Source organism: Drosophila subpulchrella, chromosome 3L, assembly GCF_014743375.2.
Source record: "Drosophila subpulchrella strain 33 F10 #4 breed RU33 chromosome 3L, RU_Dsub_v1.1 Primary Assembly, whole genome shotgun sequence".
Lineage (NCBI taxonomy): Eukaryota > Metazoa > Arthropoda > Insecta > Diptera > Drosophilidae > Drosophila > Drosophila subpulchrella.
Genome location: NC_050612.1, coordinates 2,263,063 through 2,285,582, shown reverse-complemented (window position 1 = coordinate 2,285,582; position 22,520 = coordinate 2,263,063). Strand labels below are relative to the sequence as shown.

The following is a 22,520-nucleotide window of genomic DNA, read 5'->3' as shown; positions in this document are numbered from 1 at the left end:
TGATCGCCTGTTAGGACGAGAGATCGGCAGCACTCTACAAGGCTACCATCGCCAAGGTTGACGAGGTCTATCCCGGGGCCAAGTTGACCGCATGCGAGGCTGCCGATATCCCGTCCAAACCAAGGGCGAGGGTGTGGCTACCGTCCGAACCCTCTGAGCCCGAGGCTATTCTTAGCCTCTTGACAAGGTTTAACCTGGTTAAGGTAGAAAAAACCGAGCGCGTCACAATGAACGTGGTTTTATTCCTTAACCATGCATGTCTGGAACCCCTCGAAGCGCAACAGAACCGTTTGAACTATGGGTTCGACAAGGTGCAACTACGCATCTACGACACGGACAAGCAAGCGGCAGACAACCTGGCTGCTTGCGCGTCCTCCGATAACCTGAGGCAGTTGTGCACACAGGACACGAGCCGACCGGGGCGCACTGTGCCTCTGGACATAGTGGAGAAATCTACAGATTAATCTACATCACAGCAAGGCAGCATCTGCTGCCCTCCTTACCCTAGACGTAGTCCTCATCCAAGAGCCATGAATTATTGGTAACAACAACCCCCTATACAAGCTATTCCACACCAATGGTAAGGGTAAGCCCAGGACCTGCACACATTAACGCATTTCTAATTCCACAGTCTAGCGAAGGCGACCTCACCACGGTCAGGCTGGAGCTAAACACACACACACATCACACCATAGCATCATTTTATCTGGCTCACGACCACGACGGGCCATAACCAAACATAATAACACAACAACTTATACATGCGCACTCATCTAAGGAACTCATCCTGGGAGGGGACGCTAACTCACAGCACACACAATGGGGAAGTACAATCACAAACGAAACGGGTCAGTTACTCTATGACTAACTTCTTCAATCAAACTACTCATTTGCAATAAAGGTAATGACCATACTTTCATCATTAGAAATAGGATGGAAGTCTTAGACATTACCCTAATATCTTATCCCCAACTTATAATCAACTTGAAGCGTGGAAGGTGGGGGTCGAACACTTATTCTCAGACACAGAATTTACCATAACTCTAGAATGCCCTCCCGCCGAAAACATTACAAATCTAAGACTAAACAACTGGGGTTAGTACAACCGTTACAAGAAACTTACACAATTCACAGACGAACGTACTCAACAGTCAATAATTAGATAGCCTAGTAAATACTTTCACTGACATCTGCAGTGAAACCATAAAAAAGGGTTGCCCAAGCTGAACAGTCAAAACAAAGCACAAACCGCCTTGGTGGAACACAACCCTGGCGAATCTTAAAAGCGAGTACTGAACTTACTTCAAAAGAGCTAAGTACAACAACAGCGAAGCTTCCTGGAACATATACCATACGAAGCTATGCTTATAAAAAAAGGAAATTAGACTATCGAAACGAACTCTCCAGGAAACATTGGCTTCCTTAAAACCACTGCTGACACCTGGACGGAAAACAGCCAGGAAACCCTTTGACTCCTGCTAAACAACCATTTCCCTAATAATATCCAAACAGTAGAGGGCCTCTACATAGTGGAGAACCTCGACGATCAGAGCATAGCCAATATCAGAAGCACTGACCGTATTAAGTGGGCTATCAACTCTTTTAAACCCTTAAAATCCCCCGACCCTGACGGGTTCTTTCCAGCCTAACTACAACAGACAACAACACAACCCTCCCTTGGCTGACAGCCTTCTTCCACAGCTGTCTAGCACTAAGCCACATACCACTCAGATGGCTGGACGTCAAAGTAATATATACCAAAGGCCGGCAAACCCTGGGTTTGGGTATGGGTTATATTAGTTAATAAATTCCCATCACTTCTAGAGAAGGCGGGCACGAAAGTGGTAGCCCAGAACGACGCAGTTATCCTACTACACGGAAATTTCCTCAAACTCTCTGCACCCTGATGGATCAGCCCCATCCTCCCTCTCTACAGCGGGATGTGGACTGGGTGATAACCCAGAAAAGACCGAACTAGTTCTATTTACAAGGAAGTATAAGATACCAAGTCTAACTCTCCCAAAACTACACCAAACGCGCCTAACCCTTATCAACCATGCAAAGTACTTAGGTAAAATAAAAAGCTCAACTGGTCAGACAACATCACAGACCGCACACGAAAGCGGCCATGCAAAAACTATAGAGAGAAAGTGGGGTTCACTGGCCATACACTGCAATAGTCAGACCCATTCTTCTCTATGGAGACATCGTCTGGTGGCTTTCTTTATAAAAGAATTGCAACCTTACGATTCTGCTCAAGATACAAAGAAGCGCAGAGCTCTGCATCAGTGGAGCTCCCCGCACCACCGCCACTGAAGCATTAAATACAATCCTCGACCTTGAACCTCTGGACCAGCTTGCCAAAAGCTGGGCATCAGCAACAGCGCTAGTCAATGCGAAAGATAATCGTTCACACAGAGCCCCACAGGTAAACGTGAAACAAATCCTTCATGATTATTACTTTTCAAAATTATCCAACAAAGTCTTACTGCAAAGTGTGTGCGAAGACCAAATACGAAAGGCACCAAGAAAAAAACAAGAACTAAGGAAAACGCCGATACCCTCTTACCCCGGGGAAATGTTATACACTGACATATTTTCCACCGACAAATATTTTTTTCTAGCCTACATTGACAAATTTTCCAGATTTGCCATGGTGCAACCATAAGCATCTCGAGCTAGAATTGATATAAAAAACCCCTCTTCTTCACTTAGTCAATTTATTTCCCAACGTTAAAACTAAGTATTGCGATAACGAACCTTCATTCAACTCAGAAACAGTCATCTCAGTGTTGAAAAGTCAATTTGACATAGACATTGTATATGAACAACCGCTTCATAGCAGCTCTAATGGTCAGGTGGAGCGCTTCCACAGCACCCTGGCAGTAATTGACAGGTGCCTAAAAATCGACAAAAACAAGAAAGGAAGTTAACTTCGGCATGCCGAAGTTTGTATACCCTTGCAGCTATAACTATTAAATCTTAAGATACAAAAAATGATATGCCCAATAGTATAAGATAATATGTCAAAAAACACAGAAGCTATTATTTGTTTCATATTATTATCCCCCCAATTTTCCGATCGTTCCTATGGCAGCTATATGATATAGTCGTCCGATTTTGATAAAATTAAATTCGAAATTCAGAACTAATTAAAAAATGTCATTTCCAAGCGTAGGAGGTTATATGTTGAAAAACACCGAAGCTATAATTTGTTTCATATTATTTTTCCACCAATTTTCCGATCGTTCCTATGGCAGCTATATGATATAGTCGTCCGATTTCGATGAAATTTAATTCAAAACTCAAAACTAATTAAAAAATGTTATTTCCAAGCGTAGGAGGTTATATGTTAAAAAACACCGAAGCTATAACTTGTTTCATATTATTTTCCACCGATTTTACGATCGTTCCTATGGCAGCTATATGATATAGTCGTCCGATTTCGATAAAATTTAATTCGAAAATCAAAACTAATTAAAAAATGTTATTTCCAAGCCTTGGAGGTTAAAGCTAAAAAACACCAAAGACATAATTAAAAAAAAAATTTTTTCCTATTATTCATATAGGAGCTATAAGATATACTTGTATGTTAGTTGTCCGATCCGGCTGGTTCCGACTTATATACTACCTGCAATAGATATAACCCTTTTGGGAAAGTTTTAGCCCGATAGCTTTAAAACAGAGAGACTAGTTTGCGTAGAAACGGACGGACAGACGGACAGACGGACATGGCTAGATCGACTCGTCTAGTCATGCTGATCAAGAATATATTTACTTTATGGGGTCGGAAACGTCTCCTTCATTGCGTTGCAAACTTCTGACTGAAATCAATATACCCTCTGCAAGGGTATAAAAACAAGGAAGAACTCTATAGTCGAGTACCTCGGCTATCAGATACCCTTTACTCAGCTAAAGGGACCAAAGGGAGATGGAGATATGCAAGCAGCAAAACGAGATTGTAATGCGTCACCTACCCGCTATCTCAATATATGGTTATGTGGGCGGCAAACAGATTTATGCGTTATGGGCGTTAGAGTGGGCATGGCAAACTTTTTTTCCGTCAATCAATAGGTATTGATCAGACCAATACATTTCAGTTAAAAATTTTTTTCTAGCATAAAAATTTTGTGGGTGCCAAAGATCTTAGCGGCTTGTGGGCGTTAGAGTGGGCGTGGCACCCTGCTGAAACAAACTTGCGCTGCGCAAGAAGCTCAGGACTCTATATACCAAATTCCAACTATCTAGCTTTTGTAGTTTACGAGATCTCTGCGTTCATCCGGACGGACAGACACACGGACGGACAGACAGACGGACAGACAGAAGGAAATGGCTAGATCGACTCGGCTAGTGACCCTGATCAAGAATAGATATACTTTATGGTGTCGGAAACGCTTCTTCTACCTGTTACATACTTTCCGACGAATCTAGTATACCCTTTTACTCTACGAGTAACGGGTATAAAAATTAGTAACATAGTTCAAGCAATACTTCCTTGACCACCTGACTTAATTTTTAACACAACTAAACCAGTACTACAGTTAATTAAGGATGCGCTAAAAAACAAGCAACAATACCAGCTTGTAAAATGCAATCCAGATAGGCAATCAGGCTGTTTGATGTAGGCGATAAACTATATCTTAAAGCGAATAAAAGATCATGGTTTTTCCCGTCGTACGCAAGCACACCGCTCTGCAACTTCAAGATAACGTATGTTAATCACGGAATGCAACGATAGAGTCCTGGCCATCGCTAACTGCGCTACAAACAACGACGCGATGTTCTGCAAGATAGCCACGCACGATACCTCCGCCCGCGGAGTACACTCAGGTGGGATAGCGAAGTAGATGAGGGGATTATAATCATCAATGATCAACCCTCAAATGCCCTATTATGGCACTAGATGACCTATTTGGTCATCTTCGAGCGCACAGCCTTTATCAACAACACAAAATACCCGAACTACAGCTCCATCATAAGCAAGACCCCTCTTGTCGCCGCATCGCCGTTTCTTAATATCATGGGCCATGACCAAGTGCTAAGCCCAATAATGCTGAAGCGGATAAACAATATAAACGTTATCCAGGAACTTAAGGGTGAAGTAACATCAGGCGGAGTCTTCCAGTTGTGGCTAATCATCAGCTAAGCATTAGCCTTAGCTTTTGTGGGTTACTCGTCGCTCATCAGTGCTGGAGGCGCCGACATGCTTCGATAAAAATAAAGCAGACCATCAAGGGAATAATTAACAAGTTAAGTATCAGCCCTCGTGATTATTGAGCACCCTGTATTTAGAGTTGGGAATTCCATCAGGAGTCCAGACACAGCATCGACATTGTTGTGGGCAGTTCCCTACGCACATTACCCAGCAGCGATCGCCTGATTCTTGTGCGTTTACAAAGTCAGAGTTTTCTATAGTACACTATACCGTCCGTATGAACGCTGAGATCTCGGAAACCATAAAAGCTGGAGAGTTGGGATTTGGCGTTTCAACTCTTGACCTTATTGTGCAGCGCAAGTTTGCTTTCAGCAGAGTGCAGTGCCTACTCTTGTAATAATCGTTGATATGCAGATTATTAATGATTTTGTAAGACGTGTATTGAAGCGTGTCTTTATTGATGCCACTTTTAAAACGGAAGAGCGCTTGTCCAGTGTGACCGTCTCTAACGAACATACGTACATTCAATATGAGCTTATACATTATTAACACTTACTACCTAATTATGAGAATACTGCATTCTCACTATTATTACACGCTTTCTTTTTTTTTTTTTTTAATTTAACAGTTCTTCCTGATCGTGATACTGTTGGTTCTACCTCTTCTTCTGAACTGAAACTTCCAGGGGTTTCATAGTCCACTGAGGTATCAATGTTACTTAAATTTACAAAGGTGCTATTACTTAAGGGATCTATGTTTTCTTTTATGTTAACATTGTCAGTTTGATTTAGATCAAAATTTTCAGTTTCTTCGACTACTGGTTCTTCGCTTATATTAACAGTCTCTTCATTGCTTTTTTCAGTTTCTTCTGGTTCGTTTTCTCTTAAGTTAACAGTTCCATTTTCACTTAAATTAACAATTTCATTGTCATACATATTAACAGTTTCAGTATCATACATATTAACAGTTTCATCATTATAATAAATATTATTGCCGTTTTGTGTCTTATTAATGAGTCTTCTATTTCTTCTAAAAAAATTATTGAAGTAATCTTTTATAATGTACGATCTTTCATTTACTTTTTGTTTTATGATTCCATATTCCCACTCATTGGCATTTTTTCTAAATTGGACTTTATCTCCTATATTTAAAGGACGCAGAGTTTTTGAGTGCATATTATAATAGGCCTTTTGTTTCGCCTTTTTATGACCGAATCTTTTAATAATCTTTTCCTCCTCAATGTGATTTCTCAACAGCTCCGATTTCTTAATTGGCATTTTTGTCTTACACATTCGTCCAAAGAACAGTTCGCATGGAGCAAGACCTAAACTAGCTACGGGAGTAGCATTGTACTCAAGGATTCTATACTGGTAATTAGTTGCTTTAGAGCAACGTTTTAAAATATTCTTCGCAATCGCCACCCCTTTTTCTGCTAGTCCGTTGCTTTGTGGGTACCTAGGACTCGAAAACTGCAATAATGTATTACATTCATTAGCAAAGTTTCTAAACGAAAATGAATTAAAGGGATTGTTATCACAATTGAGCTTTGGTGGGTACCCATAATTATCAAATGTTTTTCTTAGTTCTTCAATGACATTTGCAACTGATTTCCCTTTTAGCCGACTAACAATCAAGAAATTAGAATATGCGTCAAAGATTGACAAAAAATTGTTTCCCCTGTAATCAAAAATATCCATTCCTGCCATATGAAATGGATATTCTGGTGTTTCATCATCTATTAGCGGTTCCTTTTGATTGTTTCTTCTGAACTTTTCACATACCTCGCAAGAGTGCACCAATTCCTTAATTTTTACGCTCATGTCTGGCCAGTAGTAAAGTTTTCGTGCTCGAGCTAAAGTTTTCTCCACACCTAAATGGGACTCATGAACTTGGTTTGAGATTGATTTCTGTAACTTGGACGGGATCACCAGCCTACCAGCACGAAATAGAAGACCGTTTTCAAAGTGTAATTCCGATTTGAATTTATAGAAGTTTTGACAAAATTGGTTTAATTTATGGAATGATGGCCACCCATTTTTAACAAATTCAGCTATTTTCCAATAATTTTCATCGTTTTCCAAAACCCTAAGATAGCATTCATAATTTTCTTGCGAGAAACAGGCTGCTTGGCTTATTATATGAATTACATTGGCCAGTTCCGGGATGACTGATTCATCTGGTAGTTGAGCTCGAGATAAACAGTCTGCAACTAACATGTCTCTTCCAGGTTTATATTTTACGGACATTTTTGGGTATTTTAGAAGATATAGCAGCATTCGCTGTAATCGCATTGTTACTGAGTCAATGTCACGGCTTAATAAGACTGCCAGAGGCTTGTGGTCACTTTCTACTAAAAATTCTCTACCGTAGACATAGTAGTGAAACCTTTCACACGCAAAAACAATTGCTAAAAGCTCTTTTTCAATGTGAGCCCACTTTTGTTCACTCTTTGTAAGCGTACGTGACGCAAAACTGATTGGATGTCCGTTTTGTAGAATAACACAACCGAGACCGTTTTTTTAGGCATCGGTTTGAATGACAACAGGCTTAGCGCTGTCATAAACGGCTAAAATCGGATCACTTGTTATAGTTCTAAGCAAGTCATTGAGTTCGTTTTGATGTTGTACAGTCCACTCAAACGAAGTATCATTCCTAGTCAGATTTCTCAGGTTTGTAGTTCTAGAAGATAAGTCTTGGATAAACTTGGCTAAATATTTAAAAAGTCCAAGAATACGTAGCACTCCCGCTTAATCTTCTGGGATTTTAATATTCTGAATGGCTTCTAAATGCTTTCTTTGAGGTTTTATTTGCCCTTCTGATAAAATATGACTCATAAATTCAGCTTCTTGTTTCCTATAGTTCCTCAAACTAAAATGAGATGTTTTCGAAAATGTGACTATAAAAAACTTAACGATATGATTTCTCAATATAATTGGACTGACTTGTACAATTGTATGGATATTGAAAGTGCCACTAAACTATTCTATATAGTGTTAAATACTTTTTTTAATGAATGCGTTCCTGATAGGCTTCCTTCAAAGCTAAACAGGCCTCCTTGGTTTACCAATGCGCTTCAAAGACTTAAAAACCTTAAAACAAACACCTATAAAAAGTATACAAAATCGGGTAAGCCATCTGATTTTTCGAAATATGTGGTGGCTCGATCGGACTTTAATGTTCTCAAAAGTCATTGCTATTCTATGTATTTAAGTCGACGTAAATTCGAATTTTCAAATGATCCGAAGCAGTTTTATAACTTTGTTAATGCCAAGCGTAAGTCGTCGGCATTGCCTTCATCTGTACGTTTTAACTCAATGGAGGCATCGACGGATTCTGAAATTGCTGATTTATTTGCCGAGTTTTTCCAAACTACTTATAGTTCGGTTGCTTGGTCAAATTCTAACTACCCTAATCCCTTAAATAGGGCAAACTGTATTTTTACCCCTGAAATTACGGAGAGTTCTCTCATAAGAGACTTAGCAACAACAACGCCAACTTATTCTCCCGGTCCAGATGGACTCCCCGGGTGTGTGCTTAAGTTTTGTGCGTCAACCATATGTAAACCGAATCTTAAACTTTTAAATTTGTCTATTTCATCATCAGTTTTTCCTACTATCTGGAAGGACTCTTTTATCATTCCACTTCACAAAAAGGGTGCGAAGGCGGATGCCCAGAATTATTGAGGTATTTCCAAATTGTCGGCAATTCCTAAAGCATTTGAACGTATTATTACTTCTCAATTGCAGCATTTTTGTTCCTCGCTAATATCACCGTGTCAGCATGGTTTTGTTAAGCGAAGATCGACCACCACCAACCTTCTTGAATTGTCATCTATTGTAATAAATGGATTTAAGAAAAAAATGCAGACTGACGTTATATATACAGATTTTAGTAAGGCCTTTGACTCTGTCAACCACTCTCTTCTATTATTCAAATTAAATCAGCTTGGGTTTCCATGTAAGCTATTAACTTGGATTTCAAGTTATTTGAATGGTAGGACTCAGAGGGTTATATTCAAGAACGCTGTTTCAAAATTGATCTACGTGACATCTGGAGTGCCTCAGGGTAGTCATTTGGGTCCTTTGCTGTTTACTTTGTTTATTAACGATCTTCCCTCTACCAAAAAACATTCTCGTGTACTAATGTATGTTGATGATGTTAAGCTTTGTTTATCATATAACGATATAGCGTCGGGTTTCAACTTACAGTCAGATATTGATTGTTTTCAGGGATGGTGTGAGTATAACCTTTTAAATTTGAACTGCCTTAAATGCAACGTTATGACTTTTTATAGGGGTACTCCTACTTTTGTTAGTTACTCTCTTCAAAATACGTCACTCGACCGTATATATTCCGTTAATGACTTAGGCGTTCTTCTGGACCCAAAACTTAAATTTGACTGCCACATAATGTCCACTGTCAACAAGGCCATGAGTGTTCTTGGGTTTATAAAGCGTTGGTCAAAAGAATTTGATGACCCTTATACAACCAAATTATTATTTACCTCCCTTGTCCGCCCTATTTTGGAATATTGTTCTTCGGTTTGGAGTCCACAATATCAAGTGCACATTGACCGTATTGAGTCGGTACAAAAAAAATTTCTTCTTTTTGCCCTTCGTAGTTTGAACTGGGATCAAAACGTAAGGCTACCTTCCTATCAGAGTAGATTACTATTGCTTAATTTACCTACACTTGTAAATCGTAGAACATTGCTTGGTATTATTTTTATGCAAAATCTTATTAGAGGTGATATTGATTCTGTAGAACTTGTAAACCGCCTAACTTTCAGTGTCCCTGCTAGACTAACACGAAACTATTATCCCCTAAATTTGCCGCGATGTACATCAAATTTTTGTCTGCACGAGCCCTTTCGCGTTCTATGTAATAATTATAACAATCTTTACCATTTAATTTGCACATCATCTTCTATCCCGGTATTAAAAACTAATATTTTAACTTATTTGCTTCATTCTTAGTTGCTTCTTTTATTTTCATTTGTGTCCCGTCTCTATTTGTTTTTTGTATCTTCCTCGCGAACTCGCATTTTTGCTCAAATTTATAGAAGGGCCCCGCGCGTAACAAGCACGTGCTTGGTGTCGTTGGGCCACTTGTTTGTACTGCTCGTAGTGCATCAACGTCCATCATATAATATATTGAACTTTGTCCGGGTTAAAACGTATTCCATTTTCTTGAGCCCGCTGAAGTACTTGTAACAACGTGTTATCATGATCTTCAAGATTTTCCCTTAATATTCCTATGTCATCAAAGTAAACTATTACATTTGGTATGCCTCCAAAAATTTGAACCATATTTCGTTGAAACATTTCAGGAGCGCTATTGATTCCAAATGGAACCCGGTTAAATTTAAATGGAGTCCCGAATGGAGTCATGAATGTCGTTAAATCTGAACTAGCTTCATCCAGCTCCATTTGCCAGAATCCATGGGACAGATCCAGGATAGTATAAACCTTTTTCCGAGTTAATTGTATCATAAAATCATCTATTGTTGGTATAAGGTAATGTTCTCTTTTAATTGCGTTATTTAACGGCTTAGGGTCTAAACAAAGTCTGAGTTTTCCGTTTGATTTTTCCACTACTTGCAAATTGTTCACCCAACTAGTCGGGTATGTTACTGGGGAGATTATCTTTTCCTTTACCATAGTATTTAACTCTTGCTCCAATGACCCTAACAAACTTTGTGGGAACCTTTTTTTGTAACGCAGCACAGGCTGAGCACCTTCCTTCAAAATAATTGATTGTTTCTTTGGCAGCTTACCGAGTCCCTGAAATAATTGACTAAATTTTTCCACAAATTCCTCCCTGGTTTGAGGTAATCTACATATTGAATCAATATTTATATGTTTAATGAGTTTTAATTCTACAGAGGACTTAAGACCTAATAGTGGTTCACATTTCGCATCAACAACTAAAAATTCAATACATTTTGCTGTTTCTGAATTCAGATCATAACAGTTTGCTTTAACTTTTCCAAAATTATTAACTTTAACATTATTATAGTCAAAAATTAGAATGTTTTCTTTTTTAACTTCAAGTTTTAATTCTTTAACTAAATCACTTGGGATGCAGTTAACATCAGCGCCTGTGTCCACTATAAACGTAACATTTTTTCCATTTATAATACCCGTTACTCGTAGAGTAAAAGGGTATACTAGATTCGTCGGAAAGTATGTAACAGGCAGAAGGAAGCGTTTCCGACCCCATAAAGTATATATATTCTTGATCAGGATCACTAGCCGAGTCGATCTAGCCATGTCCGTCTGTCCGTCTGTCCGTCTGTCCGTCTGTCTGTCCGGATGAACGCTGAGATCTTGGAAACTATGAGAGCTAGGCTATTGAGATTTGGCTTGCAGATTCCTGAGCTTCTTACGCAGCGCAAGTTTGTTTCAGTAGAGTGCCACGCCCACTTTTACGCCCACAAACCGCCCAAAACTGTGGCTCCTACAGTTTTGATGCTAGAATAAAAATTTTAACTGAAATGTATTGTTCTCATCAATACCTATCGATTGATTCAAAAAAAAGTTTGCCACGCCCACTTTATCGCCCACAAACCGCCCCCAAACTTCAAAAAATCGTAAATATGAACGTGGATATCTCGGAAACTATCAAAGATATAGAATCAGGATTTCAGATTTAGATTCCGTAGCTTTGTACGCAGCGCAATTTTGATACGCGAATATGCCACGCCCACTCTAACGCCCACAAACCGCCCAAGCCTGTGGCGCCCACAATTTTCATGCTAGATACAAAATTTTAACTGAACTGTATCGGTCTCGTCAATACCTATCGATTGACCAAATAAAAATTTGCCACGCCCACCCTAACGCCCATAACGCTTAAATCTGTCTACCGCCGGTAGGTGGCGCATTTCAGTCTTGCTTTGCTGCTTGCTTATTTCCATTTCCCTTTGGTCCCTTTAGCTGAGTAACGGGTATCTGATAGTCGAGGCACTCGACTATAGCGTTCTTTCTTGTTATACCCGTTACTCGTAGAGTAAAAGGGTATACTAGATTCGTCGGAAAGTATGTAACAGGCAGAAGGAAGCGTTTCCGACCCCATAAAGTATATATATTCTTGATCAGGATCACTAGCCGAGTCGATCTAGCCATGTCCGTCTGTCCGTCTGTCCGTCTGTCCGTCTGTCCGTCTGTCCGTCTGTCTGTCCGGATGAACGCTGAGATCTTGGAAACTATGAGAGCTAGGCTATTGAGATTTGGCGTGCAGATTCCTGATCTTCTTACGCAGCGCATGTTTGTTTCAGTAGAGTGCCACGCCCACTTTTTCGCCCACAAACCGCCCAAAACTGTTGCTCCTACAGTTTTGATGCTAGAATAAAAATTTTAACTGAAATGTATTGTTCTCATCAATACCTATCGATTGACTTAAAAAAAAGTTTGCCACGCCCACTTTATCGCCCACAAACCGCCCCCAAACTTCAAAAAATCGTAAATATGAACGTGGATATCTCGGAAACTATCAAAGATATAGAATCAGGATTTCAGATTTAGATTCCGAACCTTTGTACGCAGCGCAATTTTGATACGCGAGTATGCCACGCCCACTCTAACGCCCACAAACCGCCCAAGCATGTGGCGCCCACAATTTTCATGCTAGATACAAAATTTTAACTGAACTGTATCGGTCTCGTCAATACCTATCGATTGACCAAAAAAAAAATTTTCCACGCCCACCCTAACGCCCATAACGCTTAAATCTGTCTACCGCCGGTAGGTGGCGCATTTCAGTCTTGCTTTGCTGCTTGCTTATTTCCATTTCCCTTTGGTCCCTTTAGCTGAGTAACGGGTATCTGATAGTCGAGGCACTCGACTATAGCGTTCTTTCTTGTTTTATATGTTTTCGTCCATCTTACCCTGTTTAGCCCTCACTCGCTTATTCTAAAGTTACTTTCATTAATGTAAGCCTCTGATTTAAATACTCTTTCCTTACTTTTACCTGATTCTATCCAATTAATAACTGCTCCGGCTGTTTGCTTGCGATCCACATCTATCTGCTTGCTTTTGTAGTTGTTGTTATCCACTCGTTTGTTGCTGATGTTGTTGTTATCCACTCGTCTATTACTGCTGCTGTAGTTGTTGTTATCCACTCGTTTCTTCTGCTGCTTGCAGTACTTGGAAAAATGTCCAATTTTTCCGCAATAGTAACATGCCATTTCCTTTGCACGGCACTCGGAAAGATGATTCGGGTTGAAAATTGCTCCGAAATTATAGCAGCGACGGACAACTGCGTCAACGGACTTTTCATAATGGGGATTCCGTAGAAATTCATTGTTTTTTGCGGCCGCTTCAAAGGCTTTGCACTCAGTGATGATCTCCTCGAGTTTCTTGTTTTTTGATTCAAGGAGTTTAAGCTGCAGCCTTTTATCTTGAATGCCAATTATGAAGCGGTCTAGCAACATACGTTCTTCGTATGTTCGGCCACAGTCACATTTGTAGTCACATAACTGTACCTGCTTGCGGAGTTGCGTCTCAAACTCTATGAAATGTTGTTGAATTTGTAGGATTCCATTGTGATGTTTCGGAACGGGATGCTGTAGTCATCGAATGCCTTTAGTACGTCCTCCAGTGTACGGCTGACGACCGCGGCAGAGGTAGACGGGTCGGAAGACGTCACCATGGTGCCGACCATGCCATGTGCGGTTCCATCGTTGGGAAACAATGTACTGTATATTTCCGTGACCTTTGATCCAGCCAACCATAGGAATGTGGCAATCTTTTTGGCTTTTGGCTCTGAGTCTTTGCCTGACGCCATCATGTACATGATAAACGACCTCTTCCATTTTGGCCACTCATATGCCAGCATTGAGCAGTCGATTTCTTGTAGAACTCGCTCCATTTTGTTCCTTTTTTAGTTTGCAATTTATATTTTTACTTCTGACACCATGTAATAATCGTTGATATGCAGATTATTAATGATTTTGTAAGACGTGTATTGAAGCGTGTCTTTATTGATGCCACTTTTGAAATGGAAGAGCGCTTGTCCAGTGTGACCGTCTCTAACGAACATACGTACATTCAATATGAGCTTATACATTATTAACACTTACTACCTAATTATGAGAATACTGCATTCTCACTATTATTACAACTCTAACGCCCACAAAAGCCCAAAACGCTAAAACTCATTTAACACACACTCCTTTTAATATTTAAAACAAATTTTGTTGTGACGATTCGCACCTGATCGTTAAAGTTGAGCAGAAGTCTACTCTAGGGGTCTTTCACACACTTCGTAATAAAAACACAGAAATATGATGAACTTCACCAGTTGTATTCAGTTGTATACTTTCAATCTTTGACTTAATGCTATTTTTTGTTTTACAAATTAGGGAATATAAAAGCTCGGTTATAAAAACTCTACAAGCTTCTCCTTATGTCTTCTTCGAATTGTTGCACTGCTAACATTAGCAGCAGAATTCTAACATTCGCTGTTAAAAATGCTTCTGTCCACTGCTTCTCAGAGTCGCCAGAAAACAGCTGTCCAGCTTCTCCTAATCGTCAGAAACACCCGTTCATGCCGCCCCCAATACTGGACCCAGTGTTCAAGGCCTTCGACCATGCTGAACGCTGAAAAGGTTGAAGTGTGTTATGAAGTGAATGCGGGTATATTCAAAGGTGCATGGGTTTTGTACTGGGGCTAGACTCTTCAGTGAATCTTGGCAAGGGTAAACGGCAAATCTTTAACACAGACCTCTTGTAAATACCCGTTGAGGTTGTAAGGATGCTTTCTCGGCCGGGGTACAGATCTCAGTCGGATCCAAGAGTCCTTTACAAGAAAATTTGTAAGTCACCAAAACACCGGACTAGAGGGTTCCACTCCACAGGGGAACGGGTAACTTTTAGGGGAGTCTTCACCGGAGGTCCTTATTTCGTCGAGGAAAACGCAGACGACGTTGGTTATGCAGAGTCCAATTCCTGGGCTACGAAGTGGGAGAACTACTGGACCGAACGGGAAGGGGGTCCGATTCAGGTCCGGTGGTGCTACGGTAATATCGTACTAGAAGCAGGAATACGACCACTGTGGCGAACGGGAAGGGTGTCCGCGTTCAGACCCAAAGCAGCTGTGTGAATGAGGTTAGGTTAGGTTAGACTTAGTACCTGACTACGAAAAGAAAACACACGATCAAGAGGTGCGGTTTTATATTCTTCACTATTTATTCAATTCATCCTAACTCGGGTCCGCTACACCGTTTTGAGCACATGAGAACCTGGTCGTACTAACCTCAGCTGACCCGTTTTATATATATCTTTAAAATCACCGGCAAACCACCGCGTAGAACTTGGCTACCTTAAATTGTCGGAACACGCGCGAGAGCGGTCGCGTCAGGCGTCAAGGCTGGCCTGTCCTGCGATTCTCCACCGGCGGAAAAGCTCGAGGAGCACACGTGGTTTTCGAAACCTCGCTAAGCCGTGTCCAAATCACACGTCTTAAGAAACGTCACGATCGCTGTGTGACCGCCTTCCCTTTTCCGCCCTTTTCCTGCATTCGGGACTTCTAGTATTTTCCTACTACTGGTATTTTCGCTTCTTTGCTTTTCTAGTATTTAACATGACTTGGCTAACTATCGGTTGGCGTTGCCACCCCAGGTTCCGAACTTAGATATAACCTATTTGTTCTTAATGTGACTTAATATTTGTTGTACTTCACGGTATTTCTCTTAATGCTATTATAACGGTAGTAATAATGATTGTGGCGTATGCAGCCACTTGGGGCGCGCCAGCAGATGAGATAGCCAATCTACACTCCATTTTCTTCAAAAGAGGCGAAACATCCTTTGACCATTCAGGAACTCTGTGTTTAGTGAAGAATCCTTAAGGCTAGGCTCAGGGAGCGACATCATCGAATCTCCGATTAAAAACTGTGCCGGGGTGAGAGCTTGCAAATCATCTAAGTCAGACGTTAAGGGACATAATGGCCGAGAGTTCAAGCACGCTTCTATCTGGACGAGAATAATAGACAGCTGCTCGTACGTCATTCGAAAACCACTAGACGATCGATGAAGATGGGTTTTGACAGCCTTAACGTTGGATTCCCAGAGTCCTCCATCCAAGAGGATTGAAATGCCACTGAATGTTTTGACAAGAAAGTTCAGGAACTACTGTCTCTTCAATCCCTTGATAGAATTCATTGGTCAACAGCTTTAGAGACTTGTCGAATGAGATAAAGTTGGTTCCACAGTCGCTGTATAGATTTTGACAAAAACCTCTACGGCCGATAAAGCGCTGCAGAGCCCACAGAAAATGCTGTGCCGACATTTCCGTGACCGCTTCCAAATAAATCGCTTTGCTCGCTAAGCAAATGAAAACTGCAATGTATGCTTTATAGCAAGTGTGTCCTCTGAATCTGGATGACTTTATCTCAATCGCACCAGTGTAATCAACTCCAGTTGCTTTGAACGCCCGTTTAGGCGGATTGACACGGTGCTCTGGTAAATCTTCCATCAGTTGGCTTGATGGTGTCGGGCAGTGTTTGAAACACGTTACGCACTGTCGCAGAATCCTTTTTACTGCCTGTTTACCATTGACGATCCAGAAAACTTGATGAACTGTAGATAAAGTTAGTTGCACACCGCCATGTAAGGTGTTGTGATGAGCGTTCCTTATAACCAAAATCGTCAGGTGGTATGCCCTCGGAAGGATTATTGGTGTGCGTTGAGACATGGAGAGCTGTAAAGCATTCTTAAGTCTGCCTTTAACTCTCATGATCCCCTGATCGTCGAGAAACGGTGAAAGCTGGCTGAGTTTGTTATGTTTGGATAGAAATTTATTGGATAGTAGTCTTGATAACTCTTCCGAATAGACTTCTTGTTGAACCATCCGCACCAGTGCGAACAAAGCCTTTTGGAATTCAGATACCTGAATAGGGCCGGTGAGTCTATCCGCTTTTAAATGACGAGTATTAAAAATGAATCGTTTGACGTAGGCTGTAATGAATAAGAGTTTATTATAGGAGGAATATGATTCGATAAACGGTTGCACTTCTATACAAATGTGTGCTCCGATATGCTTTAAGGATTGCTCTCCTGAAATAAGTTCTGATTTTGGGGACTGAACTGGATTGACTGGCTAGTGCTCCTCTGAAAAATGCAGGCAATATGTTTCAGCTGGGAAGGGGTGATGCCGGCACAATCTGCCGGGTTTTCTTGCGTAAGAACATGTCTCCACTGCGATGGCGAACTTGCCTCCAGGATTGCTCCAATTCTATTCGACACAAATGTCTTCCAACGTTTGGGGTCACCGCTGATCCAATACAGCACTATCATTGCATCCGACCAGTAGTGTACGGATATGGTGTGATGTGATGCTTGAAGTTGATTGATAATCCACTCGACTTATTGTGTACACAGCATAGCTCCGGATAACTCAAATCTCGGAATTGTTAGCGGCTTAACAGGTGTGACTCGACTGCGGGCGGCTAATAAGTTAACCTGCACGGAACCATCCGTACAACTTGCTCGGAGATAAGCGCATGCAGCTTACGCCATGGATGATCCATCACAAAACATGTGTAGTTGCAAAGTCGAGACATGCCTTAGATCGAAGCCTAACCAACGAGGAATGCGATCTCTTGAATATCGGGGAGCTCTTGAATGATCTGTCGCCACCGCTCGGAGAGTTGATCTGGCACGGGGTCGTCCCAATCTAATGATGCGGGGGCTCATCTTTGCGCTAGTTATCAATAAGTAGTTAGTCCGTGTTGGTTTTCAGGGGAGCTTCCCAAATAATTACAAGTGCCCAGCAGTGTGTTCTTTGATCATCAATCGCAAGCTCCATTCTTTATTTAAATATACGTCTTACAATGGTTGAATGTTTACTTGTACTTATGCTGACCTAGCGGAATGGACTCGAAATTGGAGCGGATGCATGTGTGGGGTTTGGATCCGCAGTGGCCCCGAAGTTTGTGTTTGGTTGGCAACTTGTTGTCAACAATGTTTTTGTCTGCCGTAGGGGTTTCGGTGGGGCCGCCGAGGGTAAGTGCTGAGGCGGTAACTTAATGTTTGGCTGCCGTAGGGGTTTCGGTGGGGGACCGCCGAAGCTAAGTACTGAGGCGGTAACTCCTCCCCCCTCTTACTGAACTACCGACCATAATGGAGCGATGGTAGGTGTGAAGGTGGCAGTTGGAGCAATAGATGGGGTGAACGTCGAAAGTGGTGTATCTGGTGTGAAGGTAGTCGTCCTTCTTGAAAAACAGGCCACGGTCAACACCACCATCAGTAACACGTTTAACATTGTATACGTCGCTGTTGTGTGTATTGATGTTCCCGTTTGTACTCTGTTGATCTGTAGCTTCGTTTCGATATTATCCATCTTTAGCTCGTGTATTCCCAATTCTTGGGTTGTTCTATTCTTATTGATAGTTTCGATTTGAGGTATCTCCAGTTTTAGCTTTGCAGTGCCAAGCTTCTGTACCACCTCATACTGGACGTTGTTCACCATGGTTTTGCATTCGTTAAATGTGATTAATGCCGATCCATTCACCGTTCTCTCTTGTCCACAGTCCGTTTGCAACTTTACATTTTCTCCGATGAAAATTGCTATATATTCCTCTTCTGGTTCAAAAATCCTGGTTATGAGCCCTGCATCTCTTGTCTCGCAGTCCGCCTCCTTTCCGCTGATCAGTTTTTTAAGACAATTTTCATTAATCTGGTTTACAATTTTGTCGTTCTTACATAAATATAAATTTCCAATTTTTTGACATTTGTTCTTATAACATTTCTTCGTTATTAATTACCACGTATTCTGGTGCTATTACAAATTCTGTCCTATTCATAGGCAGTGATATAATTCTATGTAAGGAATACGTTCCTTTTTTAAAAATGGGTAATTTTATTGCAAATATTAAATCTGTCTTATTCATGATCGCTTTAAGTTCTAGAAACTCGTACATGTGTTCTTCTGATAGTATACCCTGATCTTCTAGTTCTTGTACGCATTTAGTTGTTTCTTGTTTGTCGAATATAAATTTTGATATTAATCCCATCTTCGCCAATAACAAACTTTCAGCTACATCGTTTAAATTGAATCCGATCATATCTATTGTTACTGAAATTCTGTCGATGTATTCTAGCCTATAAATCCTTGTATCTTTTTCTAAAAACGTTTTGCTTATTCGTTCCTGTAATTATTTATAAACGTGGTTACACTTCTTTGCTCCTCATTTATAAATTTTGTCAAATTCTTAAACATTATGCTGAACTTACTGCCTGTCCTTTCCTGTGAATTCATGGCCTCTTTCAATCTCCTCTCTTCTTCTTGCATCTTCCTTAATTCTTCTTCTGACCTTACTGCATCTTCTGCGTCTAGCTTTCCTGTTATGGACTTGACAACTTAACCATTAATTAACCCTCTTGCTTTCCTTCTCTTGAGACATATCGCTTCTAAACTTGTTCTAATCATTTGTAACTTGTTCTGCAGTGCTTTAACGAGGTCCTTTGTCTCTGCATCCTCCACTACACTACTAAGTGTTTGTTCTTTGTTCTCTATCGCTTCCTGATATTCTTTTAGTCTTACTATATGTATGAGTGTTTTGTGTGTCTGGATTATTTTTGCTGTGCCTAAGTTTATTTGTGCTAATGGTTCATCTCCTTGTAATGGCCGAATCTCGATTATCCTTTCCGCGGCCATGGTCATTGACCACCTGCAATTATTATTGTTCATTAGGTTTAGTTAGTCTTCTTATCTTTTCCTTGTGAATTTTCTGGGGTTTAGTTGATGTTAGTGTTAAGCCCTTGTCCTCCAACACCTTATGTTTTGAGAATGGAGGAGTAGGCTTGTGTCTCCTGTTCTCTTTTCTGAATATTGTATGTCCTGCTTCAACCGGGTTTGGGTCTTGCCTATCTTCATTCGCTGCTTTTATTCTTTTACTTTTCTGTTGTTCTACCCTTTCTTTTATCTTTGGATATAATTCGGCTTGGAACGCATTGATTTTCTGTAAGTAATCGTGTTCATTATTAAATGATACGTTATTCAGAAAATTGTGCGTTCTGCCCGTGAACAACTCCTGTGGTGTTAGTTTTGTGGCTGAATGAATAGCGTTGTTGTATGTTATGAATGCCTCATTCAGTACTTCTTCATGTCTGATTTCTAGTTTGTTTGTTTTCTTTGCTTCGCTTATTAGTCTGAATATCTCTGTTATCGTGGAATGTAACTGTTGAAAGGAAGTTGTATGCAGATCCAATTCGCACTGCCTAAAAAAATCCTTAAGCAAGTTGGAAGAGAATTCCACCCCTTGATCGCAGATTATCTTTTTAGGTACCCCAAACAAAGCCATGAAGCTTTTTATCGCTTTGACTATGTTCAATTGCTAATTGTTTGTGTTAGTGCCTGTTTCATATGCGGAAAGAACACCTTTCTTTTCAGGTGTGCTAAGGTCTCATCTATTACCCTATGATTGTTTCTTTCATGATATTCCCTAATGACTCGTTCTTGTTCGTTTTTCTCTGTTATATCTGGCAATAAGACTGTACATCTTATCGCTTTATATAATTTGCTATAAGCAAAATACTTGCAGTAAACCTCTTGGATTTTTATTACCAAGTCCTCTGGTATTAATAATGCTATCGATCTTTTGGGTTTTAAAATTTCCTTCAATCTACGGGCAATTGCTTCTTCATCAAACTTGTTTTCTGTCCAGATTATTCTTAGTTTATTCCTAAATGGAATTTGTTTCGATACTCTTGGTACTCTTCCTTCTTTTAGTGGTTTTTCCGACATCGGGAATCAAAGCTGTAAGTCTTCCCCCGCGGAGTGAACCGTCTCTCCGTTAGTTGCTACTTCCGAGGAATTCTCCAGCACGTTAGGCTCTGGTTGGATTCTGCTTAACGCGTCCGCTACTACGTTCAAAGAACCTTTCTTAAACACTGTACTCCAACATTTCAAGTCTCCATCTTACAAGTTTAGAATCGGGCTCCTTGACACTTATTAGCCAAGTTAATGGCCTATGATCTGTGACTATTCTGAATATAGTGCCAAACACGTAGTGCCTAAAATGCTTAATTGCCCAAACAATGGCAAGCATTTCCTTTCCTATAGTCGCGTAATTTACTTCTGCTCCCGACAGAGTCCTACTGGCATATGCTATTGGCCTGTCTGTTCCCACATTTCCCTGGGATAAGACGGCTCCAATCGCATAATTGCTGGCATCCGTAGTAAGGATGAAAGGTTTTACATAGTAAGGTTTTGCATACCTCGAATGTATCTGTGTACTCCTGATCTATCTGTACGGCCTTCTTCCCTTTTAGTTGTGTTGTCATGGGCTTTGTTATAGCCGCGAAATCTCTTATGAACTTTCTGTAGTACCCTAATAAGCCTAAGAAGGACTGAATCTGTTTCCTAGTCTTGGGAATCTCGAATCTCTTTATGGCTTCGATTTTCCCCGGGTTAGGTTTAATCCCCTGCTGAGTTACTACGTGTCCTAAATATTCCACCTCTTTCATTAAAAATTTTTTCTTGTCTAATTGCAACTTGAAGTTGACTTCCGTAAGTTTTTTAAAAACTTTTTCTAAGTCTGTGATGTGCTCTTGCAACTATGTTGAGAACACCATGATATCGTCCATGTAAATATGGCAACATTTCCCCAGTAATTCTTCGAAAATGTTGTTCATCAACCTTTGGAATGTCGCGGGAGCGTTGTCTAATCCGAATGGCATCCGCACATATTTCTGCAGAAAAAGCTGTTTTCCAAATGTCCTCTTCTTTTACCTCGATTTGGTGATATCCACTCGCCAAGTCTAAGGTTGAGAAGTATTTCGCTCTTCCTAAGCTATCCAACACATCGTTAATTAGTGGTAAGGGATATCTATCCTTTATCACCTTTTCGTTCAATTTCCTATAGTCCACCACCATTCTCCATTTCCTTTCACCGGAGGCATCCTTCTTTTAAGGTACTAGCCAAACCGGTGCACTCCATGGTGATTGGCTGTGTCTAATGATCTTTTGATCGAGTAATTTTTATACCCTTGCAGAGGGTATATTGATTTCAGTCAGAAGTTTGCAACGCAGTGAAGGAGACGTTTCCGACCCCATAAAGTATATATATTCTTGATCAGCATGACTAGACGAGTCGATCTAGCCATGTCCGTCTGTCCGTCTGTCCGTCTGTCCGTCCGTTTCTACGCAAACTAGTCTCTCAGTTTTAAAGCTATCGGGCTGAAACTTTCCCAAAAGTCTTATATCTTTTGCAGGTAGTATATAAGTCGGAACCAGCCGGATCGGACAACTATATCTTATAGCTCCCATAGGAATAATCGGACAAAAAAATGAAAAAAAAATTATATCTTTGGTGTTTTTTAGCATATAACCTCCAAAGCTTGGAAATAACAATTTTTAAA

General features: G+C 40.6%; 1 protein-coding gene across 1 annotated transcript in view; it reads right to left on the bottom strand.

The window, feature by feature from the left end:
- The window catches only part of LOC119553605, a 41,978-nt gene extending 28,365 nt beyond the window's left edge, over positions 1–13,613 (bottom strand). The window contains exon 1 of the mRNA XM_037864064.1: positions 13,127–13,613. Within this exon, the coding sequence (XP_037719992.1) occupies positions 13,127–13,589 (463 nt within the window). The 5' untranslated portion in view covers positions 13,590–13,613. The remainder of the gene's footprint in view (positions 1–13,126) is intronic.
- Positions 13,614–22,520: the final 8,907 nt, after the last annotated feature.